Raw genomic sequence first — 15,504 nt, 5'->3', positions numbered from 1 at the left:
CAATGGGGTTCGTGTACGTCTAGAAGGACCGATTGGAGTCATTCAATGTTAAGACATTGTGGCCAAACATGCTTGCTTTTATATATATAGACCGATTGGAGTCACCCCAGCCAACACGTACAGCAGCCCATAACATAGCAAGAAACATTCAAACATGCTTGCTTTTATATACATTCTATTCATTTGCATATATACAGCCCATACATACATACTGCCTTGTCATTAATTTGCATACACCAGAAGCCTCACAATTTGTATAAGAGATCCACAATATTCATTCATGCCAATTAATATTTATACATCCAAAATACACCACAATATTCAAATTAAAAAGTTTAGTGTGCCACCCAGCTCATAATTTCAAAAGAGAGAACACATGATTCAAATATAAAGTGGCTGCTTCTACACTATGGTTGCAGCTTCCATGTAGTTAGTGACTACTCACATTTTAGTGTGCCAACTTTGTTTGCTTTCTTTACAAAAAAGAATCAAAATATATATAACTAACTACTGGCTAGTGTGCTGTAGCAAGGCTTTCAGGTTTGTGCTGTGATCTTTACAAAAAAGGATCAAAATAGAACTTCCAAAAGTGGCTGCATTGTTACCTCTCAAAAAAGTTTCATTTGCAGCTCATGCCAAACCCAATCATGGTTTTGTAGACCTTCACTTCTTAAGTATTTCTAATTGGAGGCAATGGAAATACTCTTGCTGCATTGGAGGCATGCCTCATTTATATTCTATCCATTTATATTAAATAACACACTACCTTGTTGCAAAAACTCAAAGGTAATACATAATTATTGATAACTAAAGTTAAAAAAGAGAGTTCTTCATGATCACCTTAGAGTCTCATCCCCACCAGATAAATAGAAAATAAATACCAAAGTGGAACCAGTTCTAATCAATATATGGAGTGATCTAGGCTTTGAAAAGAAATAATGGGATCAATTATAAGATTAAAGGGAGTATGAGTTTCCAGGAATGCTAAATTTGGTTTTGAACCAACCACTTCCATTGCCATAAAAGAGCAAAAAGGGCACAACAGCAGATCATCCTCCAGGGGGAAGAAACACTTTACATATGCATGTGTGAGCATTAACGAAATGACACTTCAATCATGTTAAAATATAGGTAATTCCACAACATTCATACGCAGCAGCATATTCACAAACACATTCAATCCAATTGTAGTATAGACATGGCCACAAAGACGAGGATTGAAATCAAATACAAACTAAACTTGGATTTAAGGGCAGCTTCTAATTGGATTGTTTGTTATGGGAATCCTGATATATGATTTTTTAAACTAATAGAATAAATCAAATGCTATACATATCTTATAAATATAATGAAAAAGGAAAACTAGAAAATTAGCTTAACTAAATTGGAGAAACCCAAATGAGAAAGATGAGCATTTTATCAAAAATCCATAGGGGAAATTAGTTTTGCTTGAATACTTAGGACCCTTTTAGCCTGAACCCAGATGGAATACACAGTATGTAACCAAATTGAAATGTTCACAAACTCTAGAATATTCACAATGGATTTTGTACCGCAAACTTTCTCCCTAGACGCAAACTCTCTCCAGATGCTGTATTGAAGTTGATGCATATTGGAGCTGATGTAATTTTTCAATAAACTCTATTAATAGCTTAGTTTGATTTATTTAGACTATGTTTTTAATTAGCCTATTCTTCGAAGTTGTTTTGATTAATGCTATGTTATTTACAAGGTGTCTATATAAACCTGTACCCTTGGAAGTGTAAAGGGTAGAACATTAAGAATCAATCAAATAGGTCGTTGATTGAAGTTTCTCCTTGCAATTCTCTGTTTTTCTTATTGTCTTCTAACAATTGGCATTAGAGCCACTTCGATCCGTGAAGGGCGTTATGGCTGCTCTTGGTTCCTCTACCACAGTTCCTATATTTGGTGGTGAGAATTATGATTATTGGAGTATCAAGATGAAGACTCTTCATGTCACTTGATCTTTGGGATGTTATTGAAAGTGGAGTCTCTGCTCCAGCAGAAGACGCTTCAGAATCAACCCAAAACAAGATTGACAAGCAAAAGATGCTAAAGCCTTGTTTACTTTGTAGAATCAACCCGAACTCCTATATATATATATATATATTTTAAAACTATTTTTACTAATTTAATATATTATTTTTATATAGTAATTATATAAGTTAATGATATAATTTTTATATAATTTATTATTATTGACCATATAAAATATTTTTGTAATGAGTTAGTTACGTAATCCACATTAATAATTCACTTAATTTTAATTTAGTAATTTAAATAATTTTTTTAAAAGTTTGAAAAAAAAATAATAATTGGACCGGACCGAACCTAATCGATAGCTACCAGTCCAATCCAGGGAAAATGATGGACCGGAAATTTTGATCCATCATCCCCCGGACCAATTTACACCCCTAAGAACAACCTTGATCGGTGATGGAGTCGACGAGCATAGTCGGAGAAAGATCGTGCCAAACGTAGAGGAAAGCGTGGGAACGAGAGAGATGGTCTGAAATGAAAATAGGAAACTTTCGAATAAATGGAAAAAATAGCAACCGAGGAGATAAATTAATTTAAAATGTTTACAGTCATGAACAATTTCCTCCACATCTAGCAGAGTACTATAGCAAAATGTAAAATAGAGATGAATAACAAGATCCATTGGATGAGTCTTTTGAACAAATTTCTTTATATTTTAAAGAAGACTGTATTTTATAGCATCCATTGTGAATGCTCTAATCACCATAATAATTTTCGAAGTGCATTGCTGAGAGATATACTCTATAAAATTAGAAGACCACAATTAGCATGAAGTTGTGGCAAAACTCAGCGGCGCGTCATCATGTTCTACATAACTACCGGCTCATAATTAGTACTGAATTATTCGACTAATGTGGGTGGTGGCCGAGCTACCTTGCAAGATGTCAATATACTTCCCAAGCAAGGGGTGAGTGGGCGACACGCATGTAACATAAAGTCGCGCAAAACAAGGAAAAACCAATTGAAGGCCGGCAGGCAAGAGGAAGCTAGCTCATTATTTTCGTGACTCAACATAATCAGTACTATTTGCCATCCTTTCACATTGTGTCTTTAAATAGTTTTATCTTCTTAATTTTTATTTCCTCCTTCAAAGAAGGTCTATTTTTTCTCCAACTAATTTATCAAATAATGAATGTATTATATGTATGTGTGTGTGATTTCAAGTTCTACTAGCTAGTACTTATATATATATATATGATGCATATATACTATTAATTTGGAAAGAAAAAATCTTATTATCAGCCACTATTTGGCAGCAGCTGGAGCACACCTTACGTGTCAGCAGAGATTTTTATTTTTCCCCTCCCCTCTCAATTCTGGAGATAACCCCATCTCAAATTCTTCTTTGTTCCTCCCCCCCCCCCTGTCACTCATCCTCGACGAACACCCCTCATCTGTTTACTGTTGTTGTTCACTAGGAGACTATCTTCTACACAACGAACCATTAGCTCCATGAAATAAAATCAGACAAAGCTCCAATCAAGAGCTCCGATTCCATCAAATCTTCAGAGATGTTTCAACCGGCTTTAAAACCCAAAAAAATTGCTGGCTCGCCTGCATTTTCAAAGCTCTTTGCACACACAGACGAGAGAGAGAGAGGGAGGGAGAGACGGAATTAGCACTATAAGATCCTTTTGCACCGTGTGCATATCAGTGAGATACTGTTATGAAAGCACCAAAAGAGATGAATCGGAGAGTGAGAGAGAGCGAGTCCTTCTGATCCCAAAGCGCTGATTCTGGAGAATTTGTTCCAAATCGAGTAGCTGAAAATGGCTGGAGGAGTAAAATGGAAAATACCATAGAAATTGTTAGTGATTTGTACGTGTTTGCTTTCTTCAATGGGAGTGATAGCAAGGGGCCTGGTTGAGGGAGTGATAGCTTCCGGATTTTGTTCCAATTTCGCAGGAGGATGTGGGTCGGGAAGATTCGAATGGGATGCAAAACGATATACAGGTAAGGTGTGTTGCAGATCAACCGTGAACTGTGACTGATAGTAGAAAAACTCATTTGGAAAACTAATATAAATATACTTTTTGCAAATATATATTTACTTAATAATTAGTATGGTGAGCCATATCTTACAAAAGCTTGAGAAAATATTGGGTCATGTCGATTAGTAATTTAGTATATCTGCCCCCGAATTTTATTAATAAAGAAGAGAAAAAGCTGGTACCATAAGAACCAAAGCACGTGGGTCGATCCTCACAAATTACATATATATGACGCAGATCGAAGATGCCTATAGTAATTGACTTTGTTCTTTTCGCACGTGGTTTAAATGCTCCTATATCTGTCCCCTTTATTAATCAGTTTCTATAATTTTATTTTTCAGTGCAGACATATATCAATACCAGTACTTCACTCAATCACTAGTGTTGTAACAAATATTATACTAAAGCATCCAATATATAATAATTCCTCGCGTCGCTCCTTTGTCTCCCTTGATATAATTTCTTCTTCTTCTTCTTCTCTCTCTACCCTTTTTTATGCTTATCCATCAATGGAGCTTGAAGGTTCCTGGTTCTTGCAGTTTCTTCAGTACCCTTGCTTTTGCTTCCTTGCATTATTTTTTCTAATATTTTTTTTCTTGCTCTGCCTGGTTACACTAAAGCCTTGGTGCAACTGTGAAATTTGTCATAGTTTTCTCACGTCGAGTTGGTCCAAACAATTCGATAATCTTTGTGATTGGTATGCCCATCTTCTGAAAACCTCTCCGAGTGGAACCATCCACATACATGTTCTTGGAAACACGATCACCGCCAACCCCGGTAACGTCGAGTACATGCTCAAAACAAGATTTGAGAATTACCCAAAAGGCAAACCCTTCTCCATGATCTTGGGTGATTTTCTAGGTCGAGGTATATTCAACGTGGACGGGGAGCTATGGAAATTCCAGAGAAAGATGGGGAATCTAGAGCTCAGCAAGTACTCCATGATATCGTATGCGTTCGAGATAGTCAATTGCGAGATTAAAAGTCGACTTGTCCCGCTTCTATCCTCTACTGCAGGCAAAGAAGATGGAGTTTTGGATTTACAAGACGTGTTTCGAAGATTTTCGTTCGATAGCATATGCCGATTCTCGTTTGGGTTGGACCCCATGTGCCTGGAGTTGTCACTTCCTATGTCCGAATTCGCTGTTTCCTTTGACCTAGCTTCAAAATTGTCAGCCGAGAGAGCCATGACTGCTTCCCCGCTTGTGTGGAAGATCAAACGGATGCTCAATATAGGTAGCGAGAAGAAATTAAGAGAAGCTATTAGTACGATAAACATTTTGGCTCAAGAAGTCATAAGACAGAAGCGCAAAATGGGATTTTCCACTCATAAAGATCTCTTGTCTCGTTTCATGGGCACTGTAAGTGATGAAACATATTTGAGAGACATCGTTATAAGCTTCCTCTTAGCTGGTCGTGACACCATTGCATCAGCCTTGACTAGCTTCTTCTGGCTATTGGCAAACCATCCGGACGTGGGGTCAGCAATCCTGCTGGAGGCAGACCGAGTCATCGGAGCAAACCAGGAGCTCTCAAGCTTCGAACAGCTCCGAGAGCTCCATTATTTACAAGCTGCAGTGCATGAGAGTATGAGACTCTATCCTCCTATACAATTCGATTCAAAGTTTTGTCAAGAGGACGATGTCCTTCCTGATGGGATCTTTGTGAGGAGAGGCACTAGGGTTACTTACCATCCCTATGCAATGGGTCGGATGGAAGAAATTTGGGGGCCAGATTGCTTAGAATTTAAGCCTGGAAGGTGGTTGAAAGATGGCATATTCTTCCTAGCAAACCCTTTTAAGTACCCAGTTTTCCAAGCTGGACCTAGGGTCTGTTTGGGCAAAGAAATGGCTTTAGTGGAGCTAAAATGCCTCTCTCTTTCATTGCTTAGACGATTCCACATCGAATTGAAGACACCGAGCCGCACGCCCTTGTTCTCCCCGGGGCTCACCGCTTCCTTTAGAGGCGGACTACCGGTCTTGGTGCGGGAAAGAGAGACACCTTTATAATTCACATCTCCCGTGTTTCTGTAAGAAGTTATATTATCCCTGATGATCATGAGATTGAAAACATTTGTTGTGATGCATTATTAATTTACTGTGATGTCAAGCCGTGCCCCAATGAAATGAAATTGCTGGTTTTAGTGATTTAGAGGAATGTGATGTGGGATCTGATGGCCTACATGATAAGCCATCACATACCTGAAATCTGTCTGGTTGGTGTCGGTGGGATTTTTTCTTTCTTGGTGTACCGGTATGATTGCAGATGGTACTGTTTTTTGACTGTGCTGCTGGACATTCCTTCGTGGAATCTTACGGTCTGCCAGTTTAGTGCACTTCATTGTAAGCCCCAAAATTGTGGTTATTTGTATAAGCTGGTTGTCAGCAATATTATGAATTATATCATGCATGAACTAGCTAGTTACTACTACTTCTGTGACTAATTGGATATGACTGTACGTATATTTATGCTCTTTTTGGAGCTCATGTATTCTCGGGTTATATATATATATATATATACACGCACACACTGCAATTCCCAATGCATGACTGATCAAAACCCTAACGAATTTTTAAGTGTATGCTTGCAAGCATATATACACTTATAAATTACTTTTAGGCTTTAATTGTTTTCTGTAAATTTTCATCCTCCCACTACGAGAACATACATGTATGAGCTGGCCGCCGGTGTTGTCAGTTTAGACTGCAGCTGATTCGAAGCACTTATAAATTAAATTTCCTAATGCCTACATTTACACACGTCTTGCTGAATTTAATCGACGGTTCATTTCTTTCAAAACAGTAAAAATGATGGGTAGCTAAACTAAGAAATTATTAATTGGTTGGCCTAATTAAAGGTATACGCGCGTACTACTTCTTATTACAATCAGGTAATTGCAAGCTATTGGCCGAATTATGTTAATTAGGGGGATCATTAGCTAGCTAGCTAGATAGAACTCTATACAAAATCTGAAAGAAAGGTCTCGTACGTACGTGTAGAAAAAGGATTTATAAAAACGTACTTTATGCCGTTTTATTAATTAATGTCTAGAAATTAAAACATATATAACTCAAAGTAAATTATAATATAATAATACGTTAACTTTAAGTTGAGGTAATAAAAAAAATATCAAAATGTCAAATTGAATTAATAAATGCCTGAAAGAGGAAAATTAAGACTCGTTATAATTAATGAACAAAATGATTATTTTGATCGAGCTTTCACAAACACCGGGGATATATCAGTAGTACTACTCCTTCAAAATCTCCATTGCAATGCCAAAACAACGCAATAAAAAAAGTAAAATAAAGAGAAAAAGGTGGTCGGATCAAGTGGAGCCAACTTGAAAAAATTTTAAAGTTAAGAATTTTACTTCATCTAATCATTTATTTTAATTTATCCGATAACATTTGAATTGGTACCAACTTACTTTTCATTTTAACCATCCATTCTCTCCAAATAATAAATAAAAGGTCGAACCAACCTAAAAAACTTTGTTCCGATCCTATATATATAATTATATGCTTGTAAATTGTGAATATGGTCTAGAGTCGACGCGGGATCAAGATATATATATAGATATATTGTAAACTTCATTTATGATATTCATGTTTCGGAAACCTTGAGAGAGCTTTGAGAATGGAAGGCACAGGGCATCATGCAGGGTTTGAAACAGCTTCGTGCATGCAGGAAATGGAAGAAGTGATATTGTATGCGTAAAAACGAGGTGTGTATATATATATATATATATATATATATATATATATAGTCACGTACTGAGAAAGTGGAGGAAAATTAAAGAACAAAAAATTGGGAAATAGGTGAACATAATTCTTTTGTTTTTCTTTATTTTTTCAAAGAGGCTGATCATCAAGTAGTGAACGGAGGATCGATCATATATATTCATGAAAATATTTTTGGAACAGCTAGCAGTTTATATATAAAATCATGGGGGATAGCCCCGGCCCCCCTCCTCCTCTTGCATATATGCCCTGATCCCGTACGTGGATTCGTCTCTACTCATAATCACGATCGACGGACGTCATGGCTCACCCCAGTACTGTTTAATTTGCACTACGACCAGTGGCTGCAGTTTCCTCTTCGTCCCAAAGAAATGCAAATTAGTGGCCCGCATGCCTATTTGGTACATTCATGTGAATCATGTCGTAATGTTAGTTTTTTAATATTTGGCATTTTGTCGCGGAGATATGCCCCCTACAATATGATCAATAATGCATGCATATATCGCCATATGTAGCGCGCGGACATCTGCCAGGTTTTTACTGTATTGATGCTCATCATCATGTGAAGTACTTAACTAATAGAGCAAGCTAGCTAGCTGTTGCAATTAGGAAATTAACGTATCAGATCTTGTACGCGTTTGCAGGAAATTGGCTCGTTTATATTTTATTGATATATAAGGAGTTATGTTTTATTCACGGAACGAACTGACGTGTGCAATTATTTAAATTATCAGAATAGTATTAATTATAGCTGTATATGTAATTTATAATGACAATATTTAACCTTTTATGTAATTGCACACAATTATTATATATATATAGTATAGTTAGCCAGCGACTAATTAATTCGGGCAGCCAGCAATCCTCCATTCACATGCAGCTATATATAATATATATATTAGCATGCATTTAACTTAACTAATAATATGATCTAGCCCCAGCTACCCATCCTTCATGAAATCTTAGTTAATTTACAAATCCATGCAGTAGATCATGCATTTCGTGAGTTTCTTAATTAGGAACAAAGCAATTTGTAATTATTTAATTTTTTAAAGTTTTGTGCTAGCTAGCTAGGACACGAGCAGTCTCAGTCTGTCATCAAAACCATGCATAATTGCATTCTAGGAGATCAGAGAGTGATCACCGGGCAACGCATTACTGTTTTCAAGTGGCATGATTAGGTCACAGTACCCGCGTGGTAAAGTTCAAACTACAATGCATTCAAGGCATGCAGAGCAGAAGCAATCATGCATGGAATGGTTTGCGGCCGAAGCAATTTCGTGGCCCATGAATATGTCTGTCGACATTAATGTTCATTAGGCGCTTCAATATTGTTGTGGCAGCCGAGTAGTAGTTGTTAGAGAAAGATATTTTAGAAGAATTCCTTCATTGATTTGAGCTCATACATGACTGAGAGTATTTATACATGATAAAAATAATAAACAATGGTGTTTGTTACAAATAACCCTATAGGCCAATTATAACCAACTTCTCTATTGTTGCCTTCTAGAATCTATATTCTGTTGTTGTATGTTGCGATGGCTCTGTGATTGATTTTCCTTACTTGCTGCAGTGGCATAGATGCCCTCCTTCTGTTTGTGAAAATGCAGCATAGGGTCATCTATTCTAATAGTAGTATTGTTCTCTCGATCTCGGCCTGCAATACTGAACCCTTCTCTATGAGGGCGTGGTGGCGACCTGGAATTGCCGCGCATCAGGCAATTGTTGCATTTATAATGGTATGAATCGTATGAATATTAATGCTAACTTCAGAATGATCAACTCGGCGTGCTAGCTAGCTCATCATGATCCATTCAATATGCGTGCATGCAGCCAGTAATAGAATTTGATAAAACATAGAAGATTGAAGAATCAAAGAATCGATTTCTATATATTGATTTCATGTGTATAACAGTGCAGAAAAATCTACATATATATTGAATTACATGTATTCGTGAGGAAAGAATTTGATTCTAACAAACTGTACAAAAATCTAACAGAATTACAACTTATCTATACAGTTAAGCTATTTGGGTCCATTCTAGAAGCTTCCTCTGATTCTAGATTCTGTTGATGGGTCTTTGGTGAGTTGTGAGGGCTCGTGGATTGAGTGGCTGACCTATGCTACTATGGTGGCAACTACTGTCCAGATTTTAACATCCCCGCAAGATGGAGAGTATATATCAAAAACTTCCATATTGAGTAAAAGGGAACAGAACAGAGGCGGGGGAAGAGCTTTAGTGAGAAAGTCTACCATGGAGGGAGTATAAGCATTAGAGGTAATGCCTTCCTGAATTTTATCACGAATTCGATGACAATCTAATTCAATATGTTTGGTATGTTCATGGAAAACGGGGTTGGATGCAATACGAAGAGCAACCTCGTTATCACAGTAGAGAAAAGTAGGTTGAGAGTGAGAAATGGTAAGATCAGCAAGAAGATATTTTAACCAAGTAATTTCACAAGAAGCAGCAACCATAGATCGATATTCGGCTTCAAAAGAGCTTTCTGAAACAATCGATTGTTTCTTGGATTTCCAGGATATAAGAGAATGTCCAAGAAAAGCACAATATCCTGTGGTGGATCTTCGTGTGTCTGGCCAAGAAGCCCAATCTAAATCACAGTATGCAATGAGTTGATAAGATGAAGAAGATGCAAAAAATAAACCTTAACCTAGAGACTTTTTTATGTATCTCAGTACTTTGTAAGCAGCTTGGAGATGAGGAACGCAAGGGGTTGACATGTATTGACTAAGCAAATGAATTGAGTAGGAGAGGTTAGGTCGAGTGATGGTTAAAGTCTCCCAAGAAATCTTCGATATAGAGCTGGATCATGGAGCAGATTGCCTTTATCCTTGAAAAGTTTAAGGTTTGGATCCATAGGAATTGAAGTAGGCTTGCAATCAAGTAAACCAAAATCATGTAGAATGTCCAGAGCATATTTTCGCTGACATATTTGAATACCAGTTGGATTTCGAGCTATTTCCAAGCCTAGAAAATATTTAAGAGATCCTAAGTCTTTAATCTTGAACTTGGTGTCCAAAAATCCTTTGAGTTCAGAAATGGCTTGAATATCATTAGAGGCCACAATAATATCGTTGACATAAACAGGTAATTCCATAAAAGAAGGGCTAGCTCATTTGGCAAAGAGACTATAATCAGCTCGAGATTGTGTGAAACCAAATGCAAGTAAAGATGATAAGAATTTGGCATACCATTGTCGGGAGGCCTGTTTAAGGCCATATAAGCTTTTCTTTACTTGCAAACCTTATTAGGACCTTGAACCAAATAGCTAGGAGGAATTTGCATGTAAACTTCCTCTTCCAATTGGTCATGTAGAAATGCGTTATTAACATTAAACTGATGTAGAACCCAACCTTTGATAGTAGCTAAGGCCAAGAGAGTTTTGACTATCACAAGCTTGGCAACTGGGAAAAATGTTTCATGGTAGTCAAGACCCTCTTGAGTGTATCATTTTGCAACCAAGCGTGCTTTATACCTTTTTACAGTCCCATCTGAGTTATACTTGATTCAGTAAACCCATTTTAAACCAATAGCCATCTTATCATCAGGCAAATCAAAGATCTCCCAAGTGTCATTCAATTCTGATCAATTCTAAAGACTGCATAACTTAGCTATAAGTGGTAGGCTCAAACTGGTTAAGAATAGAGGTAGCATGTTCATGTGACAATTTATCATGAGACGAAACAGAAGATAAATGATATGAATGAGTAGTATGTGAAGTACCTTCCGCCTTGAAGTTGGACAGTGAAGGAGGCACAATGAATTGATGAAAGTAGTAATCTTGCAGGTATGATGGTCTTTTCTTAGCTCTGTCGAATCTGCGAGGAAGAACAAATTGATTGTTTGGAGAAGTATCTGCAAACACAAATATATTGGAAGGTGAAGTAGAAGGAAGAATGACAGAAAAGTTTGGTTCAGGTGTAGAGTTGTAAATGTGGGTGAAGGAGACGAAGATGATATATGAATTTATGAGTGACTTGGTGAATTAATATCTAATAAAGGTGCATTGTCTGAGCTATTACAATGAAGAGAGAATTGTTGTGCAGGAAGTGATGAGGGAGTTAGGAATGGAAGTATCTACTTTATATGGAAAAATATGTTCATAGAAAACTACGTCACTTGAAATGAAAACATAGTGGCTTCTAAATCCAACAATTTATAACCCTTAACCCCAGAGGAATATCCCAGCAAGATACAATTTCTAGCACGAGAATCAAACTTTTGGCCATTATGTTTCAATGTAGAAGCATAGCATAGACAACTAAAAGTTCTCAAATGATTGTAATCTTGCTTGGTCTTAAAAAGGAGCTGATATGGTATTTGATTTTGTAGATTAGGATATGGGGATCAGTTAGTGAGGTAGGTGGTATGACATAGTCGTTCCAATATGAAATAGGAATTCCAGATTGGAACCTTAGGGCACAGGCAACATTTAATATATGATGGTGTTTTTGCTCTACAATGTCGTTTTGTTGGGGGCTTTCAACACAACTCTTTTGATGGATGATTCTTTTTTTCATGAAAAACTTATCATGGCAAATTCAATTCCATTATCTGATTGAATGGCCTTAACTTTGGTTTGAAACTATCTACAAGAGAACAAAAGGATTGAAGGAAGGCTCGAGTTTGAGATTTATTGTTCATTAGATAAAGCCATGTACATATTGTAAAGTCATCGACAATCGTAAGGAAATATTTAGAGCTATCATAAGCTGTTTGAGAACAAGGGCCCCATATGTCACAATGAATAAGTTCAAAAGGGTTTTGTGCTCGATTCTCACTAATAGGGAAAGGAAGTATGCGATGTTTAAATAAATGACAAATAGCACAAGGAGCATTTTCATTCATGAAATTCAGATTTGGTAAATCCTTTTGTAACAATGAAAGGCGTGAATCAGAAAAATGACCCATTCTACAATGCCATATATTATGTTCAGATTGATGATAAGAAACAGAAGTTGAAATGAAAGGTTGAATATAAGGTAAGGCAGATAAAGTGGCAGCAGGAGCTATAGAAAGTACTGTTGTCAACTTGAGATGGTATAAGCTATTGTGAGCCTCACCCTTCCCAATCGTGCTCAAAGAGAAAAGATCCTGCACATGACATTCATTAGTGAAAAATATAAAACAACATTGAATATCTTGGGTCAATTTTCTGGCTGAAAGAAGATTGAAGTTAAAAGAATGAATGCACAGGACATTCTTAAGGACAATGGTATCACTAAGTTTGACTGTGCCTTTGTGAGTTACTTTTGCTTGGCAGTTTAACTTTGAAAGAAACTTTAGTGGGCAAGGAGGTATAAATCGAGGTGCATACGATTTGCTGCACCTCTGTCTATAACCCAAGGAATTTTGGTGATGTCTAAGCATATTGTATAAAAAGCTAAAAGACAGGAAAATACCAGTCATGGTAGAAGATGTTGATGAGTGTGTGTGATATTATTTTGCGCTTGATTGTCAGAAGGTTGTGGAGTCTAAGATTAGAGCAAAGCTACGAGATGTTGATATTGCTCTTTAGTAAGAACAGCCTGAGATCCCTCAGTCATCTAATCTTGGCTAGATAGGCTGATTGGGTTGGCAAAGGAGTCAAGTCCTTTGGTCCGATTGTAAAGCATGTGGCCTAGTGGGTATCCATGGAGCTTATAACATCTTTCAACAATGTGACCATCAACATTACAGTAAGTGCAGATGGGTTTCACAAGATTTGAGTTGGCTTTAAAACATTTCTCCAAAGAATGTCCAGGAATGTTGCAATGAGTACAAAAGGGCCTATCTCTCCTTTGAAAACCAAAATGTTTTGTACTATCTCGAGTGTTTGAGAAATGAGTCTTTGTTGCTAAGGCAAGATAATCATTTATGCTGGGACTGGCAGAGATTTGTTTACGCTTCTCTTGTTGCATAAGAGCATAAATCTCACTCAAACTTGGGGTTGGTTTGATCAAAATGATTTGAGTTTTGATATTTGTGAAAGAATCATGCAGTCCCATAAGGAACTTCATGACCCGATCACGTTGTTGATTTTCTAAAACAACTTTCATAGCTCCACAGGTATAAGAATGTATAGATTCAAAATTCAAGAGTTCATCTAGTAAGCCCTTCAATTTTGAGAAATATAGACTTACAGAATCGCCTTGAGAAAGATTATGAATGGACTGTTTCAACTCATAAATTATGGGTCTATTATTCTGTGCAAATCGTTGCTTCAGCTCAAGCTAAAGGGCATGAGTTGTCTCAACATACACAATATTATTTTTGATTTCTAAAGACATTGCATTCTGAAGCCAAGTTACAACCATGACATTACATTCAAGCCATGGTTCTAACAAGGCACTATTCGAATCAGCTAGTTCACAGAGGGTTCCACCAATAAAATCCAAATTCTCTTGATCCGGAGTGATCTTCTAACTATGCGAGCCCAAGAATGATACTTGTTGGCAGTAAGAAGATGATTGGTAAGCAAAGTTCCAGGTCAATCGTTTGGGTTAAGAAAATATGGACTGGAAGGGTCTTTGGGATTGGTATCGATCGCATTACTAGGTTATTGGTAGTGGAAGCTATTAAACCTCTGATAACATAATGGAATTTGATAAAACATAGAAGATGCAAGAATCAATAATAGAATTTGATAAAACGGAGAAGATGGAAGAATCGATTTCTGTATATTGATTTCATATGTATAACAGTGCAAAAAAATATACATATATACTGAATTACATGTATTCGTGAGGAAAGAATCTGATTCTAACAAACTGTACAAAAATCTAACAAAATTACAGCTTAGCTATTTGGGTCCATTCTAGAAGTTTTCTCTGATTTTAGATTTTGCTAATGAATCTTTGGTGAGCTGTGAGGGCTCATGGATTGAGTGGCTTACCTATACTGCTGTGGTGGTAACTGCTGTACTGATTTTAACATAAGATTATTAACCAAATTAAAACCTCATGACATCATGTTTTTTTGGCTAATTAACAATGGCCAAATTGTTGCACTGTGCTAGCTTTTTAATTTTTCAAGATTCATTGACGTAGCTTGACCTATTGACCATCTAAAGTGAACTAGACATACCTTTCCGTTTTTATTTTTTCGTTTTTAATCAGAGTAAAAAAAATGACATGGCATGTTTATTCATTTTTATGTCAATTATTTAAATAAGAAAATTATTTAAAATATAATGCATCAGTCATAATTCATAATGGAATAAGTGCATTTCTATCTTGAAAAATAATTTGTATATCTTTGGCAAACAACATATTACCGTAAATTTTTATGAGTAAGATAATATTATTGTATATTAAAGAAAAAGAATTAGATAAAAGGGAATGGAGATCCAACAAAAATCTCAATACATTAGATCAACGCATACATAAAGCATAATATGAAAATAATCAGTATAAAACAATCGAAAGATTCTTCTCATAAGCAACTATTCACCATTTTATACCCTATGAAAAAACCCTTACATTTTATGAAAAATACCTCCACGCCCTATGAAAAGTTATAGATGTAAAGTATATGACGTGAAGAGATACTGATTTATAGTAAAACTCTAAAACAATCAATCGGTTAATGCGCATTTATTATGGGCGTGACTAGATTTGCTCAAACTTATACCATGATGTCACGTCGCGTTTTGGTAGAAAAAGCTAAACGGTGCGTTGAAGCGTGCCAATTGGTGATAAATAGGTT

At 36.5% G+C, this 15,504-nt stretch overlaps 1 protein-coding gene across 1 annotated transcript; it reads left to right on the top strand.

The window, feature by feature from the left end:
- The first annotated feature begins 4,382 nt into the window (after positions 1 to 4,382).
- LOC121265397 (cytochrome P450 94C1-like) lies at positions 4,383 to 6,482 on the top strand. Its single transcript, XM_041169012.1, has one exon. It carries the CDS (start codon positions 4,562 to 4,564, stop codon positions 6,059 to 6,061), a length of 1,500 nt encoding a protein of 499 aa, XP_041024946.1. The 5' UTR covers positions 4,383 to 4,561; the 3' UTR covers positions 6,062 to 6,482.
- The last annotated feature ends 9,022 nt before the right edge of the window (positions 6,483 to 15,504 follow it).

Source organism: Juglans microcarpa x Juglans regia, chromosome 5D (assembly GCF_004785595.1).
Source record: "Juglans microcarpa x Juglans regia isolate MS1-56 chromosome 5D, Jm3101_v1.0, whole genome shotgun sequence".
In the NCBI taxonomy this organism is placed as follows: Eukaryota; Viridiplantae; Streptophyta; class Magnoliopsida; order Fagales; family Juglandaceae; genus Juglans; species Juglans microcarpa x Juglans regia.
This window is presented reverse-complemented; position numbering and strand designations above follow the sequence as displayed.